Source organism: Nicotiana tomentosiformis, chromosome 10 (assembly GCF_000390325.3).
Source record: "Nicotiana tomentosiformis chromosome 10, ASM39032v3, whole genome shotgun sequence".
Taxonomy (NCBI): Eukaryota; Viridiplantae; Streptophyta; class Magnoliopsida; order Solanales; family Solanaceae; genus Nicotiana; species Nicotiana tomentosiformis.
In genome coordinates this window covers 62,799,889-62,821,897 of record NC_090821.1, presented here as the reverse complement: position 1 = coordinate 62,821,897, position 22,009 = coordinate 62,799,889, and the positions used below count along the sequence as shown (strand labels likewise).

Below are 22,009 nucleotides of genomic sequence, written 5' to 3'. Positions count from 1 at the left end.
AAACTGCTGAGCATTCTTGCTTTTACCTTCTGATTTTCTTTACCAGTAGCTATATTGTGAAACCAGGTTGTGAAAACATTGTGCTCTGCGTGGGGAAATCACATTGCCTCTTCAACGTTATTTGTGTTTGATTGTTAGTTCTTGTTTGATTACTTAAGTAGTACAATAAAATGTAGCAAGACTTGAAACATGAAGTCCTTACTGGAAAAATCTTATGTGCCTGGGTCAATTGCAGCACCAAAGGGAGTTTGTAAAAACAAATATGGGCAAGATAGAGAAAAAGAGTGAAAAGTCATTTTACTGAATGTTACAACTTCATTAGCCATGGAATTCATATAAAAAAGCTACAATCATCTAATTTCAGAACCAAACTTTTTGGCTTTTGATCAAGATTTAAATGGTAGCTGGTGCACAAAGCATCCCGCATTCACGCCGCGTCCGGTAAATGGCCGCACCCCTTGGGGTGCGATGTAGGCAATCTACCCTAATGCAAGCATCAGTGACTGATTTCTCGGTTCAAACCCGTGACCTATAGATCATACGAAGATAACTTTTGATCAAGATTGAGTAAATTTTAGTCTAATCCTAGTAAACATAAATTTCATAGAATGGACTGTTTGCTCTTCCATTCATGTTCCTGAATCTAAAACAAGATCCTGCCGCCTTAGATGAAAAGCATCATCCAAAAGAATAAGATTCCTGCAAAAATAAAACAGAAAACAAAAAAGAATTTAAGTTCTATACTGGACAATTAAAAGATAACTACATGTAACTATTAACCGTTCAAAGAAAATGAGATTACCTGCTAGAACAGTTTAAAATACAGTACATTGATCAATGTATTCAAGTTAAATTCAAAAGAAAAGGAAATTGTTCATCTCTTGAAATGTGTTCATGGAATTTGGTAGCAGACACATATTATGCTACATGTGAGTATTAGGGAGTGTTGATTTCTTCCATATTTTTCTTTAAAAATTTGATTTCAGTAGCACCTACCAAAATTCCTCATTTTTGGGGTGAGGATAAGCTTTCATTTTTAGGAGAGAAAGAGTAATGTAAAAGGGCGATAATCTAGCAAAAATTTTCAAATAAAGAAGACTTTTTGTCCAAAAAGTTTAAAGCTTTAAAGAAACTGAAAAAAGGCATTGCCTTTTACCTCCAATAGTCATTTCAGTTTGAATTTTGTGTCTCCATGTCCCACTCCAAGCATATCCTGATCACATCAATATAGTTTATTGGTCTTAGAGTAGAATAGTTTAACTTCTATACAAAAGATGTTACACTATCAGGATCATATCAAAAGGTAATTCCAGGTATCTGTAGTAAAGTAGAATTAGTAATTTGAAAAGACAGACAGTTAACCCTAGGTGCGAAAAACTAAGTTATCCAAGGATTAATTATTACGGGACTAGTTATTTCGAGATTGTTATCCCACTCTCTTAGAGAGATAAAAATAACACTACAATTTCGGTATAACAATTAGTTATAACACGATTTTATCCCAACCAAACGTGGGATAAACTAATCTAAAATTTAATCACGTGATTAGTTATCACTTATCCCTCGTACCAAACGGGCCGTTTGGTACATGGGATAAGAATAATAATCCCGGGATAAAGTTTGGGATTATCTTTATTCCATGTTTGGTTTGAAGTATTAGCTAATCTCGGAATAACTTTTACACTAAAATGGTAGGATTAGTTATCCCATCGGATATCCCACCGTTGTACCAAATGACCCTGCCAGGTTAAATAACATTGATTGTGTAAAAATTCTCAACAAACCTCGTCCGAAGCAATTAATGGTAGTGTTAACACCATTCCTACAAATGCAAGCAAAAGACTCATCTGAACCAGAAAAACCACAAATTCCACCACTATCCTCACAGTTCTTGCAAGAATTATCAGTGAAATATGAATTATTATACTGCAAAGAAATCCCATATTGCCATTTCATAGGATCTCCTTCATCACCTCCAAAACCATATATCGACGAATACGAAGAACATTGAAGTCTAGGCAAGTTCAAACCATAACCTGAACCAATAAGAACTGGTGGATCATATACACAACATGTAGATATAGGAGCATTTGGTTCTAAGCCAATTCCTGTTACTCCTTTACAAGAATAAAGTCCTCTGCATACATTTGAACCCGAGCCGGTATTACACAAATCTTGTTTTGGATCAAACACAGCTGATGTTGTAGAACATCCTAGTAAAACAAAGATGTTTTCTTTCATAATGCTGAAGGGAGTCGACCGATCCAAATTAAAACTGCCTGAGTTTTGCATTGAGGAACATGTTGACATAAAGGGGTCTGTTAAAACAAGTGTGTTGGTTGTGTAGTCTAGTGTGGATATAGTGTAAATGCCAGTGCCAGTGGAAAACTGAAGCACCCCATAAGTACAGTTTATGAATCTTGAAAATGTAGGATGTCCACAACCAAATCCTGAACCAAAGGGATATTTTAGGACAATGCTGCCACATTTATCAGTACAAGAACCATTTAGTGGAATGATACTTGGAACAGCTTGAAGTGGATGAATAAGAAGAAATAAAAGAAAAAATGGAAATATTTTTGTAGGAAATGACATTGATACTTGAAAAGAGAGAGAGAGAGGTGTTTGATAATAGGAGGGAGTGATTTGAGTTTACTGATGAATGTGGAAAATGAACCTCTTTAAATGTGACAGACAAATATTTGAGTAAGTGGGGTATGCTTTTTTCGGTGGAATAGTCATATTTTCAATTCTCCTCAAAAGGAGAGCAAGATTTTTATCATGTCTCTCGGTTAAACATCTATTTGAAACAAATTTTTTTTTACCCCTAGGTAGAAATAAGACATACACATTATTCTTTACGATCCATATTTGTGAAATTATACTTTGTTATTGTTATTGTTGTTGTATAATAGAAACAAAGCTTCTTTCGGGTACCAAGTTTTCAAAGGCTGCACATTGAGATGACAATATGATTAAGTAGAAGCAAATTTTCTAACTGGTGTCCTTACATGCTTGTGTGAGCTTCCTCACATTGTCGATCTCAAGCAGATGGATTGTGATAGGCTGAACACCAAACCAAGTCCTTTTTGTGATGAATCCCCACAATACATAATTTTTGTGGGCGTTTGGACATAAGTAACGTGAAATTTTGGAAAAAAGTGAAAAAATATTCTAAGTTAAAATGGTATTTGAAAATTAGAATTGTGTTTGGACATGAATACAATTTGGAGCCGTTTTAATTTTTGTGACTGATTTGAAGTGAAAATTTTGAAAAACATCTTTTTGGAGATTAAATTTTTGAAAAATTCCGAAATTCAACTTCACGTGAAATTTAAAATTTTCATAGTCAAATACTGATTCCGAAAACAATGAATTTTTTTCGAAAGAAAGTAAAAAAAAAAAATTATGACCAAACAGGCCCTTAGTCATGGCATTCCAATAGCTAGGGGAGTGCATATACTTGTCCAGTTAGAAGTGATCTAGAGCACCAAGACTCTAATTATCTCCATAATGTTTCAATGTAACAAGATTTTTAGCAAAGGCCAAACCCATAAACGACCCCTTAAACTCGGCTCCACTTTTTATTTTGACACCTTTACTTTGGCCTTTTTCATTTTGACGCTCCAACTCATTCCCTCATGTGCCACTTAAACACAAAACGCATGGCCTTTTTTAAAAGTCATGCGCGTGTTCATAAGCGCCGCCCACGTGTAAATTGAATCAATTATTCTCTGCAACTTGGATATATCATCCACCTAGGATCCCCAACCCAGATCAATTAACCCCGACCTGGTGAGACTAACCAACGACGAGTTAAAGGGTTAAAACAAAATAACCCCTTTTATTTTTACCTAAATTAATCTGTTTTCTCTCACCCCGCTAACCAAAATCGCAAACCCTATTAGATGAAACCATCGATTTTCAATGGATTTTCGTTCTTGTGAAGGCTATACTGCGAACATCGGCTTGAATTTTCGCTCTATTTCATCTGGTTGTTGCTGGTAAGTTCTTAGAGACCCCTATTTTAAATGCGTTTTTTTACCGTTAGGTTTTTTTATCTTGTTTTCAAATCTTCTGACGTGTGACCTTCTTTTGGCATTTTTCCTTTTTATTGTAGGGAAGTTGATATAATGTCAGCCAAAGAATATATTCTTGTATGTTTCCACCATGGTGGTACTTTTATCGAAGATTCTGTCGCCAAATACGTTGGTGAGAGTGAGATAAAAAAGTATTCAATAGATAAAGACCACTTTTCATTGGTTGAATTTCTGTATTATACAAGGCAACTGGGGTATGTTACTGTTTTTTTTTTTTTTTTATGTCTTTAACCCTAGGTCAAAAAAATTCGTGCTGGTTGAAAATGATGAACAATTGTATAATATTGTCTGCTACTGTAAAGAGGGGGTCCTGAACATATTTGTTAATCATGTTATTGAAGAACCTGCTTTGGAGGTGGTCCCAGCTACTCTTATTTGTGGGCCTGATGTGGTTGAAGCCACTAATAATGAGTCTAGGGCAACTTTAGATGGTGGTTTTGGTGATATAAATGCAGAACAACAATATGGTGATGAAGTTGGGGAGGTTGTAATAGACAAAGTTGCCGAAAATACTAATGTAGATGGTGCTGAACATTTAGAGCTAGATTTGTCAGATTTGCTTAGTAGTGATACTGATTTAGATGATATACATGAAGGAGATGATGGTGAATTAGATGAGGAGTCAAGATCTATAAAAATATAAAAAAAGGAAAAAGAATCTGCAGAAAGAAAAGGGGAAACAAAGGCTGAAGAAGAAGGGGAAGCCACCTACTCCAACAAAGGAGGTTGAGCTAGGGGAAACTGGAGCAGACAAAGGTTTTAATGACATTGATAGGCCAAGTAAGAGAGATAAATATACTGGTAAATTAGGGGAGGATATGAGGATTACTATGGTAGTAGTGACATAGGAAGTGATGACAATCAAGATGAGCTAGATGTGCTTGCTGAACCTGTGTTGACTTACCAGCTAGAATAAGTAGTAAGAAGCTCAGGTTTGACCCAGAATGTTGACTTGCTATTTTTGAACTTGGTATGGTCTTTGAAGGTGTTGAAGAATTTAGGAAGGTTGTTCAATCCTATGCTGTTGAGAACAAAGTGCAGCTTACACTTAGGCCTAAGGAAAAACATAGAGTTAGAGTTAAGTGCAAATGTAAGGATTTGTGCAAATGAGAGTTATATGCAAGTAGAGATAGAGATTATGGAGATTTCATGGTGAAGAAGTACCATCCATGGAATAAGTGTACTAATAAAAATAAAAATAAGTTGTGCACTTCTAAATACATTGCCAGAAAATTCAAGGACAGAATAATATCTAAGCCAAACATTAAACTATGGGAGATTCAAGAATGGGTTAGACAGAAGCTTGGTTTATATGTTGGGAGGACTATAGCATACATGTCTAAGGCAATTGTAATGAAAGAGTTTATTGAGGACTGGAAGCTAGAATTTTCCAGATTGGCTGATTATGCTGATATGATTAAGAGGACAAATCGAGTGAGTTCTTACTGGATCAGAACTAACAAGGATACTGTACCAGGGAAGAACATGTTTGTTTACTTTTATGTCTGTTTTGATGCCCTTAAAAGGGGTTGGTTAGAAGGTTGCAGAAGAATTATTGGTTTTGATGGATGCTTCTTAAAAGGCTTGTGTAAAGGTGCGTTGTTGGTAGCTGTTGGCAAAAATGGGAACACTCATATGTTTTCCATAGCATGGGCAGTTGTGGACCAAGAGACAAAACACTCTTGGACATGGTTCATTCAAAATCTGAGTGCTGACTTGGAGTTAGGAGATGGTTTCAACTTAATAGTAATGTCAGACATTCAAAAAGTAATCTCCAGCTTACACTTATTTTACTGTTGTCTGCTATCCTTAACTTCAATTAAATGATATTAATTTTACTGTTGTCTGTTATTTTTACAGGGATTAATACATGCAATTGAAGACTGTTTACCAATGGCAGAGCATAGAATGTGTGCTAGACATATATGGTCCAACCGGGCAAAGAAATAGAAAGGTGACGAAAGAAGGATACAATTCTGGAGATGTGACAAGTCTTCCTTTATAGTGCAGTTCAAGGATGAGCTTGCAAGATTGGGAATGCTGGGGAGAAACATATGTGAAGATGTTCTGGATTACAACAAAGAAGTATAGGTAAGGGCTTATTTTAGTCATGTGTCTAAATGTAATGCTGTTGAAAATAATATGTGTGAGACATTTAATTCATGGATAATGGTACCTAGGCACAAGTCAATTATAAATATGTTAGAGGAAATGAGACACAAAGTGATGACTAGAATTGTTGATATGAAGAGATTTGATGATACTTGGTGTAACGACCCGGCCGGTCGTTTTGAGTATTACAATCCCATTTTTTCATTTACTGCTCTATTTGTACTTTATAGCTATTGTATGACTTATCAGGTTATTTAGTTCGGGTCTGGAGAGAATTTAGAGTGAAATGAGACAATTAGTTTTTTAAATGGAAAGCTTAAGTTGAAAAAGTTGATCGTATGTCAATTTATATGTAAACGATCTCAGATTTGAATTTTGATGATTCCAATAGCCCCGTATGATGATTTTGGACTTAGGAGCGTGTTTGGAAAATAATTTAGAGGTCCGTAGTGGAATTAGGCTTGAAATGACGAAAATTGAATGTTTGGAAGTTTGACCGGGGGTTGACTTTTGATATCGGAGTCGAAATCCGATTCTGGAAATTTGAAATAGGTCAGTAATGTAAAATGTGACTTTCGTGCAAAATTTAAAGTTATTCCAGATTGATTGGATGTATTTCGGCACAAGATATAGAATTTGAAAGTTCAACGTTCATTGATTTTGAATTGAGGTGCAATTCATCGTTTCGATGTTGTTAGGTGTGATTTGATGCCTCGAGTAGGTCTGTATTATGTTATGGGACTTGTTGCTATATTTGGTTGAGGTCCCGAGGGCCTTGGGTGAGTTTCGGAGGGTTAACAGATCAAATTCGGACTTAAGAAAATGCTGAAACTGCTGCCTACTGGTGTGATCGCAGGTGCGAAGCCGCATATGCGCGCAACCGATCGCAGAAGCGGCCAATAGTGGAACTGGGTAGTGCTCGCAAGTGCGAAAAAATGGCCTGCATCTACGAGGCCGCATGTGCGAAGGGGAATGCGCATCTGCGAGACCGCAGATGCGAGATTTTTGAAGGTAGGCTGTTTCCGCACACGCACATTTTCGTCTGCAAAAGAGGATGCATGGGTGCGAGCCTAGGCACCACAGGTGCGGAAATTCCTGGGCAGTGTTAAAACGAGGGTTCCGAGATTTTTCTCATTTTGGAGCTCGGTTTGGGCGATTTTGGAGAGGAATGTTTCCACACAATTTGAGGTAAGTGTTCTTGACTCCCTTGTGATAATATTCCATGAATCTATCTTCATTTTAGCAATTGGTTGATGAATTTAAAGAGAAAATTTGGGGTGTTGGCCTTAAGTTCATAATACGAAAATTTGAGTTTTGAACATCGATTTGGAGTCAGAATTGAGTGAAATTAGTATGGTTGAACTTGTAATTGGATGGGTTATCGAATTTTGTGAATTTCATTGGATTCCAAGATGTGGGCCCCACATATGATATTTTGGGGCATAATTTTGAATCTTTGTGGAAAATATTAGTATTTTGATATGTAATTGATTCCTATAAATTGTGTGGACTGAATCAAATTTATTGTGACTAGATTCAAGCCGTTTGAAAGTTGATAGGCAAATAATGGAATTTCTGGAGCATTGTTTGGCTTGCTCGACATTGGATTCGAGATGTTCGAGGTAAGTAACTCTTCTAATCTTGGAGTTGAGAGTATGAACCCTGAGTATATGTGTTATGTATTTTGTGTTGAGGTGGCGCACATGCTAGCTGACGGGCGTGTGAGCGTGCACCGTGTGAACTGTATAGTTATTTGAACTTGTCTGAAATCATGAAATCTCTATGTACTAGAGTTATCAAAAATGTGATTCATGCTATAAACTATGTTTAGACTACATGTCTATCCTGTTGGGATCCACCGAGGTCATTTCTGCGATTAAGTTATTTGTTTTTATTGCATTACATACTCAGTCATACGCATTCATATGCATATCATATCTCAGTCTCTGTTGTTATTTATTGATATATTATATCATCATTTTTGGGCTGTTTTCATGGCATTGTGATCCCATGAGAGAGAGACTGGAGAGATTGATGACTGAGTGAGGCCGGGGGCCAGATTGATTCTGATATTGATACTGATTTATGATAGTGCTTGGGCTGAAGGAGCTCCTCCGGAGTCTGTAATACACCCCTAGTGAGCGCGGATGATATTATTGAGGGATGGATTTCCATGGACATGGATTTGGCCGAAGTATTTGATACCTGAAGATGGATTTCTCCACAGGGTTGGATTTCCCTTTTTCCTCGGTACTGGGTGACTTATAGTCAATGTTGTATATGTTCCGGGATGAATTTTCCTAGGCCGTGCGGGCCATATACAGTACCGAGTGGTTGATCATAATGAATGGAAAGTGTGAGACAGGGAGATTGAGTACTCTGAGAGTGTGAGTACATGAGTCATCTCTGAGATACATGGCATTGGCATGCACACATGACATACATACATATAGATGCATTTTCCTGGTTGTACGGTATCACGTCATTCATGATTTTTTACACACATTGATATGTGGGCATAATGATACATTTGTCTTATACTGGTTATCTGAAAGGAAATGAGACATGTTACTTATTTTGGAAAGGATTTTCGGGAAAATTATTTTTTTCAAACTTATTCATATTTTTGGCAACTTCGGTAAACAATTTGGGTTTTTCACTGATGTACTTGAAGGGAAGAACTATTTTTTTAAAATCATGATTTAGTTGAGCATTTTTATCTCTGAGTTACTACTTGTATTATTTGCTTTACGTTGTTATGGACTGTTATGGACTATTGGTTTGGACCCGACTTTGATAAAAGCTCGTTACTACTTTTAACCTAAGGCTAGATTTGTTACTTACTCAGTACATGAGGTCGGTTGTACTGATACTACACTTCTGCACATTGTGTGCAGATGTTGGATGCTGTTGTTGCCGGACTTGAAGATGTACCTGCGTTCCGGTTGTAGCTGCCTCTTGTTCATGGTAGCCTTAGATTTATAACAATCTGCTCATGTACATTCGAACAAATAATGTATTATTTCATACCAGTTTTGTAAATTCTATTCTTAGAAGCTCATGATTTGACTACGAGTTCTTGGGAAAATGTATTGGTTTTATCTATTTTCTTTTAATTAATTACCTTATTAATTTTATTGGAATTGGATAGTTGGTAATTGGCTTACCTAGCGGGTTGGGTTAGGTGTCATCACGACTAGTTAGAGTTTGGGTCGTGATAAGGTGGTATCATAGCTCTAGGTTCATAGGTTCTACAAGTCATGAGCAAGTGTCTATTAGAGTCTTACAGATCTGTATGATGACGTCCATACTTATCTTCGAGAGGCTATAGGGCATTTAGGATAATTTCCCATCTTTCTTTCTTTATCGTGCAGAATTGATTCAGCTTGAAATATAACTCTTTGAATTCCTTCCATGCATTCGTATGACATATGAGCGCTCGGTATCAGCTGTGCATCGCCGACTTGTGATTCCATGGATGAGGTTCGATGTGAGTATTCTTTGTTTTGGTGATGGGCCAGTCTGGAGGATTTGAGGACAAGTTTAGAACACAACTTAGGCTCGGTATCTTCAGTTGTAACCTGTACATTTGGACTCATATGTCCGATAATGTCCCTACAAGTGGAATTTGTGGCTTGATGAGCGGTGAAATGGCTTTATGATGAGTATTAATGTTTTGAAGGATCTTTCACGTTGTTAAATTTTGGGACAAATTAAATTCTCATGTCTGGTTAGTGAGTTTGGACTCAGATAGACTAAGTGATTACATAGTAATTGTGACTGCGAAAGGGTATAACGAGATACCAATTTGAGGCTAAGCAGGTGGGTTATCCCTTGCGGAGTAGTCTACGTAGGTGTGTTCCTTATAATGTGAGTGGAGAGTTTCTTTTCCGCTAGTGGGACGTATGTGTTAAGATTTGAATTTGAATCTAGTTGAGAAAGTTGACTTTAGTGTTAAGAGGATGAATGCGAGCCTAGAGGACGATTGAAGTATTTTATGATTGGCGTTGTATGAGCTTGAGAAGAATTTTTGTTGAACTGACTGCAATATTATGACGGTAATAGAGTATGAGTATTGTGAGTTATAAACTGTTTTGTTCTATGGTTTTGAGCCAAGTGGGGAGCCTGCTGCTGACGGTTTAGTTTCATGATTATATGTTAAATTTTAGTTTTGGTCTGACGCATACTTGTGGGTTAGTTATGACTTATGGAGGTTGAGATCGAGAAAGACTAAAATAATGAAATTCCTGAATACGAGTTATATTGCGCTGTATGATTATATGAAAATCATGGAATGATTAAGTTGTTATTTGAAGGATGTAGTGCGCACGAAGTATAGATTCGATTGATGGTGTTAAGGCATGGTTACTTCTTTGAGTGGTGCTGTGCTAATGGGGCACGTGTCTTTCAGCCCGTTGGGCGGTGCAATTTTTAGATTTGAGCAAAATGTGTGACTCTCGAGAAAGTTCCAATAGGTACAAGGTTTATATATAGCAATTGAGAATTCCTCCAGATTTGTGTATGGATAAAATCTGAGATTTGCATTTGATGGTGCCTCGACTTGCGGAAATTCTGTATGAATATAGATTCTGTATTTTAGTATAAGGAAGGTAAGAAGAACAATTTTAAATTTACATAAGGTATTTTCAAAGTGAGTGTTATAATTGTGTTATTTATGGAGGTGCTTAAGAAGAATACAATTGCTTAAGGGTCGTCGGGCGTTGTGGTTCTATGCTAAGGTTCGTGGGGTGAGTTGTGGTTAAAGATCATGGTGTTTTAGCAAGGATAAGTATCAATTTGAAGGCAAATTCGGAAGGGAATCGAGGAAATAAGACAACTTGGTGGTAGATTGGATCAGTATGGTAATGGATATGATCGGTTCTTTGGGTGCTTATAATGTGGGGATTTTCTACAGGTGCTTTGTGGCAATACTCTTGGGTTTGGTGACCTGCGTGGCTAGGTCGAGTTAGAGAAATTCAGTTCTAATCGCTTGGTTATATGCAAATGAATTTCAAAGTGTTCTTGATAGATTCAACCATGGTTTGAGATGGATATTTTCTATCGACGTGAGGTAACGTGTTGAGTATTGTGATTTTCTACCTGTTGGGATCAAATGGAAGGCTTATGGATAATCGGATATGTATTCTACTTATGACTTAGAATAATTATGAGGTTCTCGTAATTTTCATATGATGGCATAATAGATGCGGTGTGTTTTATGGGATTAAGGTTGGCGTGTGCAAGGTCACAATTTAGTTTTGAAAGAGAGGTCATAAATTCTTAGAGGGCATGGACGGTTTTCGATGTTTAGATGAATGCTATAACTATTTGGTATTGCGTGAGTAGAGCGTACATTTCAGAAGGCGCACTATGTTTTGAATTATGGATATTTCATAGGTATTGTGGCATTTTCCTGGTTGATCGACTGTTGATTTTAAGACGTTGCTATGTGGAACGAAAGAATGGGAGAAATATTCCTCGTGGGATGATTGTGTACGAGAGATGTGTTAGACATTCAGGCGGTGAAGATGGAATAATAAATAGTGATTCGTATGTTCTATGGATTTGGAGACTGTGAGTTCTCAGGAGCAGATTGTTTCGTGGTTGTGGACTGTAAAGTTATGACCAAAGCTATCCAGATGATAATATGTGGTATGACTTAGTCATTATGGATTTTCGGAGGGTTATTTATCTATTTGTGGGTAACCAGAGTTGATTTGGGAGTCCATTGGTAGGCCCAATTAGGATGTGTATTCTACACCGAGTCGGATTGGTTGGCTCCATACTGCTATTTTTGGGGGATGTTCCATTCGGTTGATGTTGAGCTTATTCATATTCTGGAATGATCGGTGAGTTACTCTTTTATGCTACGAGGAGTTGTGATTCACTAGTTATGCACACATGGTGCGGTTCTATTGGGGGCCTTGTGGAGGAATTTGAACGAGATAAGCGTTTGGGTATTGCATGATTGATTGCGTATTGGTTATGTTCTTTCAGGTTTTGTGGGGCATTGCGTCATTTGCCTCTCCGTGGTTATTTATTTTGAGCAGGGTGGCTCGGGTTATATAATATGGACAAACGTTTGGATGGGGTCATGCATTGCAATAGAGTTATGCTAAGGTATGAACCTTGTGTTAGAATCGGGTGATGGTTCTACGGTGTGTGATGGGTTTTCAACATTTCGTTGTGGCAGTACTTGTTAATCTTGCGGCGCAGTTCTCTCATTTGAGTCATTTTCCATGACTGAGTACATTTGAATTGTTGCGTATTGGCGCACCGATGGAACGAGCTGTGGCTCTGAGTTATATTGATGTGACATGTCTATGGGATAGTTGTGTTTAATAATATAAGGTCATTGGACCTAGAATGGGTAATATCAGGTTTGATTTCGGTATATGTGGGACGATAATATTGAAATTCGGCTTAGAAAGTAATTATGGTTCTGGTTTGGGCGAGAGAGCTCCATGACTTGTTTATCTGATAAGAGCTGACCAGATTCTGCGTGTTTCTTTTATCAACAGTGTACGAAGGTTTTGGGATGAGGTTTGGCTTGATATGAGGTTTAAAATACTAGTACTTGGTTGGTTTGAAGTAGTTACCGTGATTAGGAATGGTGCTACGGGCATGCGAGTTATGTAATATGCAAGGTGATTATATCTGTGGTTATAGTTATAGCTTGATGCAGCTTGTTCAGACTCATACAATGTGTAAATGTAAGATTCGTGCCTTGAAAAGAAACTGAAGGTTGGGAATTGAATTCCAAGAATTTGTTTAAATTTTCGGGCTAAGGTTAAATTAAGGATTTTCAGTTGTATTGTGTTGTGAGGCCTATGTGGAATAGGGTGACGCGGGATCACCCCCGGGTACGTGTGTGGTAAGATGGAACAATGATTTGATGGTTTGGAAACAACTCTTGGCATGTTCGAGGACGAACATATGTTTAAGTGGGGGAGAATGTAATGACCCGGCAGGTCATTTTGAGTATTACAATCTTGTTTCCCCATTTACTGCTCTATTTGTGCTTTATAGCTGTTGTATGACTTATCGGGTTAGTTAGTTCGGGTCCGAAGAGAATTTAGAGTTAAATGAGACACTTAGTCTCTTAAATGGAAGGCTTAAGTTGGAAAACTCGACCATATGTCGATTTATGTGTAAACGACCTCGAATTTGAATTATGATGATTCCAATAGCTCCGTATGATGATTTTGGACTTAGAAGCGTGTCCGAAAAATAATTTGGAGGTCCGTAGTGAAATTAGGCTTAAAATGGCGAAAGTTGAATTTTTGGAAGTTTGACCGGGGGGTTGATTTTTGATATCGGGGTCGAAATTCTATTCTGGAAATTTGTAATAGGTCCGTAATGTGAAATGTGACTTGCGTGCAAAATTTGAAGTCACTCCGGATTGATTGGATGTGTTTCGGCACAAGATATAGAATTTGAAAGTTCAACGTTCATTGATTTTGAATTGAGGTGCGATTCGTCGTTTCGATATTGTTAGGTGTGATTTGAGGCCTTGAGTAGGTCCGTATTATGTTATGGGACTTGTTGGTATATTTGATTGAGGTCCCGGGGGACTCGGGTGAGTTTCAGAGGGTTAACGGATCAAATTCGGACTTAAGAAAATGCTGGGACTGCAGCCTACTAGTGTGATCGCACCTGCGAAGCTTTTGAACGCAGGTGCGAAGCCGCATGTGCGCGCAACCAATCGCAGCAACGGCCAAGAGTGGATTTGGGTAGTGCTCGCAGGTGCCAAGAAATGGCCCGCATGTGCGAGGCCGCATGTGCGAAGGGGAATGTGCATCTGCGAGCCCGCAAATGCGAGAAGGGCGCCGCAAATGCGAGATTTTAGAAGGCATGCTATTTCTGAAGGAGCACATTTTCGTCTGCAAAAGCATATGCGCAGGTGCGAGCCCAGGCACCGCAGGTGCAGAAATGCCTGGGCAGTGTTAAAACGAGGGTTCCGAGATTTTTCTCATTTTGGACATTTTGGAGCTCGGTTTGGGCGATTTTGGAGAGGAACTTTTCCACACAACTTGGGGTAAGTGTACTTGACTCCCTTGTGATAATATTCCATGAATATATCTTCATTTTTAGCAATTGGTTGATGCATTTAAAGAGAAAATTGGGGGTATTAGCCTAAAGTTCATAATACGACATTTTGAGTTTTGAACATCGATTTGTAGTCGGAATTGAGTGAAATTAGTATGGTTGAACTTTAATTGGATGGATTGTCGGATTTTGTGAGTTTTATCGGATTCCGAGATGTGGGCCCCACTGATATTTTTTGGGGGATAATTTCGGATTTTTGTGGAAAATATTAGTATTTTGATATGGAATTGATTCCTATAAATTGTGTGGACTGAATCAAATTTATTGTGACTAGATTCAAGCCGTTCGAAAGTTGATAGGCATAGAATGGAATTTCTGGGGCATTGTTTGGCTTGCTCGACATTGGATTCGAGATGTTCGAGTTAAGTAACTCTTCTAATTTTGGAGCTGAGGGTATAAACCCTGAGTATACGTGTTATGTATTTTGTGTTGAGGTGGCGCACATGCAAGGTGATAGGCGTGCACCGTGTGAACTGTATAGTTATTTGAACTTGTCTGAAATCATGAAATCTCTATGTACTAGAGTTATCAAAAATGTGATTCATGCTATAAACTATGTTTAGACTACATGTCTATCCTGTTGGGACCTACCGAGGTCATTTCTGCTATTAAGTTATCTGTTTTCATTGCATTACATACTCAGTCATACGCATTCATATGCATATCATATCTTAGTCTATGTTGTTATTTATTGATACATTATATCATCATTTTTGGGCTGTTTTTATGACATTGTGAGCCCATGAGAGAGAGACTGGAGAGATTGATGACTGAGTGAGGTCAGGGCTCTGATTGATTCTGATATTGATACTGATTTATGATAGAGCTTGGGCTGAAGGAGCCCATCCGGAGTCTGTAACACACCCCTAGTGAGCGCGAATGATATTATTGAGGGATGAATTTCCCTGGACATGGATTTGGCCGAAGTATTTGATACATGGAGATGGATTTCTACGCAGGGTTGGATTGCCCTTTTCCCTCGGTACTGGGTGACTTATAGTCAGTGTTCTATATGTTCTGGGATGGATTTCCCTAGGCCGTGAGGGCCATATACAGTATCGAGTGGTTGAGCATGATGAGTGGAAAGTGTGAGACAGGGAGATTGAGTACTCTGAGAGTGTGAGTACATGAGTCATCTCTGAGATACATGGCATTGGCATGCACACATGATATACAGACATAAAAATGCATTTTCCTGGTTGTCCGATATCATGCCATTCATGATTTTTTACACATATTGATATGTGGGCATAGTGATTCATTTGTCTTACACTGGTTATCTGGAAAGGAAATGAGACATCTTACTTATTTTGGAAAAGATTTTCGGAAAAATTATTGTTTTCAAACTTATTCATATTTTTGGCAACTTCGGTAAACAATTTGGAGTTTTCACTAATGTACTTGAAAGGAATAACTATTTTTTTAAAATCATGATTTAGTTGAGCATTTGTATCTCTGAGTTACTACTTGTATTATTTGCTTTACGTTGTTATAGACTGTTGTGGTCTATTGGTTTGGACCCGACCTTGGTAAAAGCTCGTCACTACTTTCAACCTAAGGCTAGGTTTGTTACTTACTCAGTGCATGAGGTCGGTTGTACTGATACTACACTTCTACATATTGCGTGCAAATATTGGCTATTGTTGTTGTTGTGCTCAATGGTTGCCGGACTTGAAGATGTACCTGCGTTCCGGTTGTAGCTGCCTCTTGTTCATGGTAGCCTTAGATTTATAACAATCTGTTCATGTACATTTCGGACAGATGATGTATTATTTCAAACCAGTTTTGTAAATTCTATTCTTAGAAGCTCATGATTTGTGCTACCAGTTCTTGGGAAAATGTATTGGTTTTATCTATTTTCTTTTAATTAATTGCCTTATTAATTTTATTGGAATTAAATAGTTGGTAATTGGCTTACCTAGCGGGTTGGGTTAGGTGCCATCACGACTTGTTAAATTTTGGGTCGTGACACTTGGATAACAGATATATCCCCAATAACAAGAATGAATTTAGAAGAAAATAAAGATGTATCTAGGAGATGTAAAGTTCTTTGGAACGGGGATAATGGTTTTTAGATTTTTGATGATGATATTAGGTATATTGTTGATTTAAGAGAGAAGACTTGCACTTGTAAAACCTGGATGTGGAGAGGAATTCCATGTCCTCATGTTATTTGTTCCCTATATCACTTAGGACAAAATCTAGATGTCTTGGTTGAACATTGATACAGAAAGACCACCTTCATGAAAGCTTATCAATATTTTATACAACTTATTCCCAACATGAAGATGTGGCAAGAATTATCAAATCCCTCTATTGAGCCACCTGAACCAAAACCAATGCCAGGAAGGCCTAAAAGATGCATGAGAAGAGCAAAGGATGAGCCAACAAAGAAACATGGCGAGCTGTCAAAGAAAGAAGTGAAGATGACTTGTTCAAAGTGTCATGAGTTAGGTCACAACAAAACTGCATGTAAATCAGGGGTAAGATCAATTAATTTTCTATGATTTTAGCATTCTATAATTCACACTAACCGTTTATGCTTCTAGCCTAACATGGTTGATACTCAAGCAAGTCAGTCAACTCAAAGAAGTCAGCCAACTCCAAGGAGGCAGCCAACCTCAACCATGCCTACCATTCCATCCTCAATTTGTGAGGACACATCTGCTTTGAAAAGATGTGGTCAGAGTCAGTCCAGTTCTGTAGGAAGAGGAAGAGGAAGAGGAAGAGTAAGGGAAACGAGATAATTTAGATCAGCAACTACTGCTATGGAAGGAAGGGGCATAGACACACAAGCAACATCTGAAACTCACCAATTAGTAGGATATAAGAGGCCTAAGCAGTCTGGTTTTAGTGTTTATCAAGACACAATGACTGGAAGATCTATACTGAATGCAAGCTAGTTCTATAACCTTGTTTCTTTATTTTACATATCAATTGCTAATTTTAGTATTTTGCAGCCTGGTGCACATTCCGAAAGAGTAATAGCACCTGGTACATTTAGAGATGCATTTGCAACAAATTTTGATCTTGGATTTAAGCCTATGTCTGAAATGGAAAGGAAAATAATTAGTGACTACTTTTCAGTTTCAGAGGATGAGTGCAGTCAGGAATATAAGAAGTTCTAGTCAACCCATGAAGGGGAAATGCTTTAGAAGTCTTTTGTCTATGTTATAGGGCTAGTTAAGTCAAGGTTGTTATGAATCTTTTATTTGATATTTTTTGTTATTGCAATTGTAAGACCCCTATTGGGGCTGCTTTATGTTGTTTTACAACTTGCAGACTTAAGTAGTCGATGATTCAGACCAATTGCCCTTTAGTTTTTGCGATGTTATTCTGGTAACTAAAGAATTGTTGATGCATTTAACTCATTTGTTAAATTTCTGTTGTTAATTTTGTGTTGTTAGTTTCTGTTGTTAAATTTGTTGATGCTTTAGTCAGTTTCCAGTAAGTTCCAGTCAATTTGTGTTGTTAAATTTCAGATGTTAAAATGCAGTTCAGCAGTTTGTGTTATTTAAATTTCAGCTGTTAAAATGCAGTCAGTTCAGCGGCCTTGGACATGGCATTCTCTTAGAATGAAGCTGCAGTCTGTACATAAGAAGTTTCATAAACTATTCTGGAAAACTAGCAATTTCTCATACACGGACTGTAGCATTTTGATTTACATTTGAACCAATACCACTTTATTTTTAACATAACCAGTACATATGCAAAACACGGTATAACAAGCTTCAAATTTTTGATTAACAAGCAAAAGTGAAAGCTACACAAAACCCATCCCAAAAACAAACATTAAGACTGCCATCCTCAACAAAACGAAGGAATAACCAAACAATTCCATGCGATGAACACAACTACAAACACAAAAATCCACTTCTTCCTTGCCCGAGCCAATTTTGCATAATTTTCTTTGACCCTTTTCAGTAAACCATTAATGGTCCTCTTGGCTTGTTCGGGAAAATGTTCGTCATACCATCTAAAGTACTCGCAAGCACCTCGATCCTTCAAAATAAGATGAAACCGAATTTGTTTTAACGAACTTAAACCAATAATTCAAAATATATGGTCGACTTACTTTGTCGAATTTACACCCATAAAATCGTCGACCTGGATTGTAACGACCCAACTAGTCGTTTTGAATTTTAGAATTCCGTTCCCCTAAATAATGTACTTTTAATGATTTATGACTTGCGGGGATGATTGGTTCGGGATTTGGAAGTGTTCAGATTAGAATCGGAACACTTGGTTCCTTAAGTTAGCTTTAAAATGCCAAGTTTGACTTTGGTCAATATTTTGAGAAAACGATCCCGGAATCAGGATTTGACGATTCCAATAGGTTCGTATGATAATTTTGGACTTGGGCATATGTTCGAATCGGGTTTTGGATAACCCGAGAGCGTTTTGGCACTTAATAGTGAAAGTCAACTATTTAAAGGTTTAAAGTACTTTAAAATTTGGTTTGGAGTAGGTTTTGGAGTAATTGAAGTCCGTTTGGAATTACGAGTCTGAGAATAGTTTTGCATAGTGATTTAAGACTTGCACGCAAAATTTCGTATATTTCCGGATAGTTTAAGTACGTTTCGGCGCATTGGAAGTAAATTGAAGAACTTGAAGTTCTTAAGTTTGATTCAATTTGATTTGGGGTATGATTCTTAGATTTGATGTTCTTTTACACATTTTGTGAGTTCGAGCGAGTCCGTTTTATGATTTCAAACCTGTTGGTATGTTCGTGCGAGGCCCTGGGGGCCCCGAGTGTTAACCGGACGAGGCTCAGATCATTTTTGGAATTTTGAAGAAGAACTGAAGCTTCCAACTTCTGTCAGAATCCTACCCAGGCATGGGCCAGCCACAGGTACAAGCCATACAGCGTATGTGCGAAGGAGAGGAGCTGTCAGCAACCGCAGATGCGAAGGAAGGGGCGCACCTGCGCTTGCACAGAAGCAAGCAATTTGTCCGCAGGTGCGGTGCCAGACCAAAAGGGACAAATGCGCACTTGCGAGGAATTTCCACAGGTGCGGAAGCCGCATGTGCGGTACTTCTCCGCATGTGCGAAAAATCTGTTTGGGTAGAACCTTAAAACAGACGAAGCTCAGTCCATTTTTGTTCGTTTTTCTTCTATGTATGGGCAATTTCAGAGCTTCTTGAGAGGATATTTCAACTAGCAATTTGGAGGTAAGCTAATTCTACACACCTTGAGTTAAATACATAGATTATGGGTAGATTATAACTAGTAAATCTTAGAAATCAAAGGTTTAGGTGAAAAACATAGATATTTATAAAAATGAGATTTTAACCACTAAAATGGTTATGGAATTGGATAGAAATTATATATTTGAGTTCTTGAGATTATGGGTAACGTTTTTATCCAAACATTTCCAGAATCCGGGCACGTGGTCCCGGGGTGAATTTTATTAATTTTACTGTTTTGGTTAGGGTAATTTATATAATAGCCCAAATTCGAATTATTGAAGATGTATTAATTATTTTGTATAACATTTTGATAGTTTCGGATTTTTCGACATCGAATTGAAGTTTTTACACGACATTTTGATCGGAAAGTGGACTTTGAGACAAGGTAAGTCTCTTGTCTAATCTTGTGAGGGTGAAATTACTCCATAGGTAATTAAATTAATAATTGCTGCTAATTGTGGGGGGGATACGTACGCATGAGAGGACGAGAGTCCGTGCGTAGCTACTATTAATACTAAAGTTTGGGTAGTTTAGGACACAAAGCATGAATTACTTGTGCAAATTGTATTCTTTGTCTAATTAATATTATTTGATATATATATATATATATATATATATATATATATATATATATATATTGTGAATTGTTAGTTAAAAATATTAAAAGATGAAAATCCGATATGCTTAAATTTTCTGTTTAAATTAATTAATTATTAAAAAAAATTATTTATCCTCTCGAATTGATCTTTTAATGAATATACTCTCCTTCCGGAGGTACATAAGAAAATGTTCTCCTTTCTTGTGGATCGGGCCGAACGCCTCGGCAGGATAGATGCATCTATGGATCGTGTCGCACGTCCCTCGACAGTGTACAAGACACTTTGGATCGAGCAGTATGACCTTGACAGAAATCGTGCCTAATAATAATAATAATTACTCGATATTTTTCTATTTTAATTGCAGCTTGTGAATTTAATTAATAGATTGAGAATTGTTGCATTTGAATGAATTTAATTGATAAATTAAAAATTATTGGAATTTCATAGATCTAATTATCTCTGCTTGTTAAAAAAATTATTGTTATTCCTATAAATGAGGCTAATTGATAAATTGGAAATTTATTGGAATTGAAGAAGTTTAATTATTTCTGTTGGTTAAAGAAAATCATTGTAAATTCGATAAATCATGTCGATCTAGATATTGCTATTTTTATTTTATCCATTGTTATTGACTCTTAGTGAGTGTCAAAGTCGGCCATCTCGTCTCTACCTCTTCGAGATTAGGCTTGATACTTACTGGGTACACGTTGTTTTTTGTACTCATGCAGCACTTGCTGCACATTTTATTGTGCAGGTACATATATGTCTAGCGGCCTCGTGGGCATAGAGGTGTGGTTAAAATTGTGGGGACATAGGTGAGCTGCATTCTGTATTACGATCCACAGCCAACAGAGTCTCTTTCAGAGTTATCATATTTTTTCTGTCTAATTTGTATTCCGGGCATATGCTGTATTTTATTTTAACTCCCTAGTAAATGCTCATAAACTTGTGACACCGAGTTTTGATAATGGTTGTGAATTATTTAGAAATTTAGTTGCTAAAAATATTTATCATTTACTCTATGAGTTTTATATTTATTATTTCATTGAAGAAATTTTTGATTTCAAAAATACTTAAATGGGTAATTTAGCTAAGTGTGTATTGTTGGCTTGCCTGACAGTGGTGTATGATGCCATCACGACCTCAAAGGATTTTGGGTCGTGACATGGATTTCTAGGGGACCATGAAATTCTCAGTTTCCCGTTAAAACCACAAAAACAAATATCCAATCCCTTTTAAGAACTCTCTGCTCTTTTCGACACGGCTACAATGGCCATGGAGTTCGAGTTAAAAATCAGGGAAGAAGAAGAAGCAACTAACAAATTAGGGCTATGGAGTTCGAGTTAAAAATCAGGAAGAAAAAGAAGCAACTAACAAATTAGGGCAATAGGGTTCACTTTCATATTAATTTCGACTAAAGCTTCGACAAATTGCAGAAAAGAAAGCAGCCTTTGAATATTCATGGAGATGGAGCCTTTGAGAATTAAGGATTTTTTTTACATCTGATAATGGAGAAAGGGTAAGGGAAAGTCGGGTATAAATGGGACTCAACGATAAAATTTAATACCGTTAAAAGAGGACTGATTTTACCCCTCCTAGAGGCCTCACGCGCGACCTGGGTGACGAGGCTCACTCAATGTAACAAGTCAGTATTTTGTGTTTAAGTGGCACATGAGGGAATGGGTTGGAGCGTCGAAATAGAAAAGGCCAAAGTAAAGGTGTCAAAAAGAAAAGCGGAGCCGAGTTTAAGGGGCCGTTTATGGGTTTGGCCTTTAGAAAAATATTATTTTAATGATGTTAGTGCCTCTGTTTGAAAAGTCCAAGAGACATTTAAAAGTAAGAGGGATGAAGCACCTACAAGTAGGGGTGTACAAAGAAAATCAATAAATCGCACCAAAC

General features: G+C 37.4%; 2 protein-coding genes and 1 long non-coding RNA gene across 3 annotated transcripts; 1 reads left to right on the top strand and 2 right to left on the bottom strand.

Moving 5' to 3' along the window:
* Positions 1-281: 281 nt before the first annotated feature.
* On the bottom strand, positions 282-2,655 carry LOC104084558 (wall-associated receptor kinase-like 20). Its single transcript, XM_009588450.4, has 3 exons — positions 1,785-2,655; positions 1,157-1,213; positions 282-699 (listed from the first exon to the last, which is right to left on the bottom strand). Exons 1-3 carry the CDS (start codon positions 2,593-2,595, stop codon positions 665-667), a joined length of 903 nt encoding a protein of 300 aa, XP_009586745.1. The 5' UTR covers positions 2,596-2,655; the 3' UTR covers positions 282-664.
* A 2,594-nt stretch (positions 2,656-5,249) lies between these two features.
* On the top strand, positions 5,250-6,191 carry LOC138900290 (uncharacterized). Its single transcript, XM_070187013.1, has 3 exons — positions 5,250-5,867; positions 5,961-6,038; positions 6,111-6,191. Exons 1-3 carry the CDS (start codon positions 5,250-5,252, stop codon positions 6,189-6,191), a joined length of 777 nt encoding a protein of 258 aa, XP_070043114.1.
* Positions 6,192-18,202: 12,011 nt separating this feature from the next.
* LOC108943092 (uncharacterized) lies at positions 18,203-21,667 on the bottom strand. The gene is made up of 3 exons (XR_001966998.3): positions 21,276-21,667; positions 18,397-18,428; positions 18,203-18,323 (listed from the first exon to the last, which is right to left on the bottom strand). It is a non-coding gene; the product is annotated as an uncharacterized lncRNA (long non-coding RNA).
* Positions 21,668-22,009: the final 342 nt, after the last annotated feature.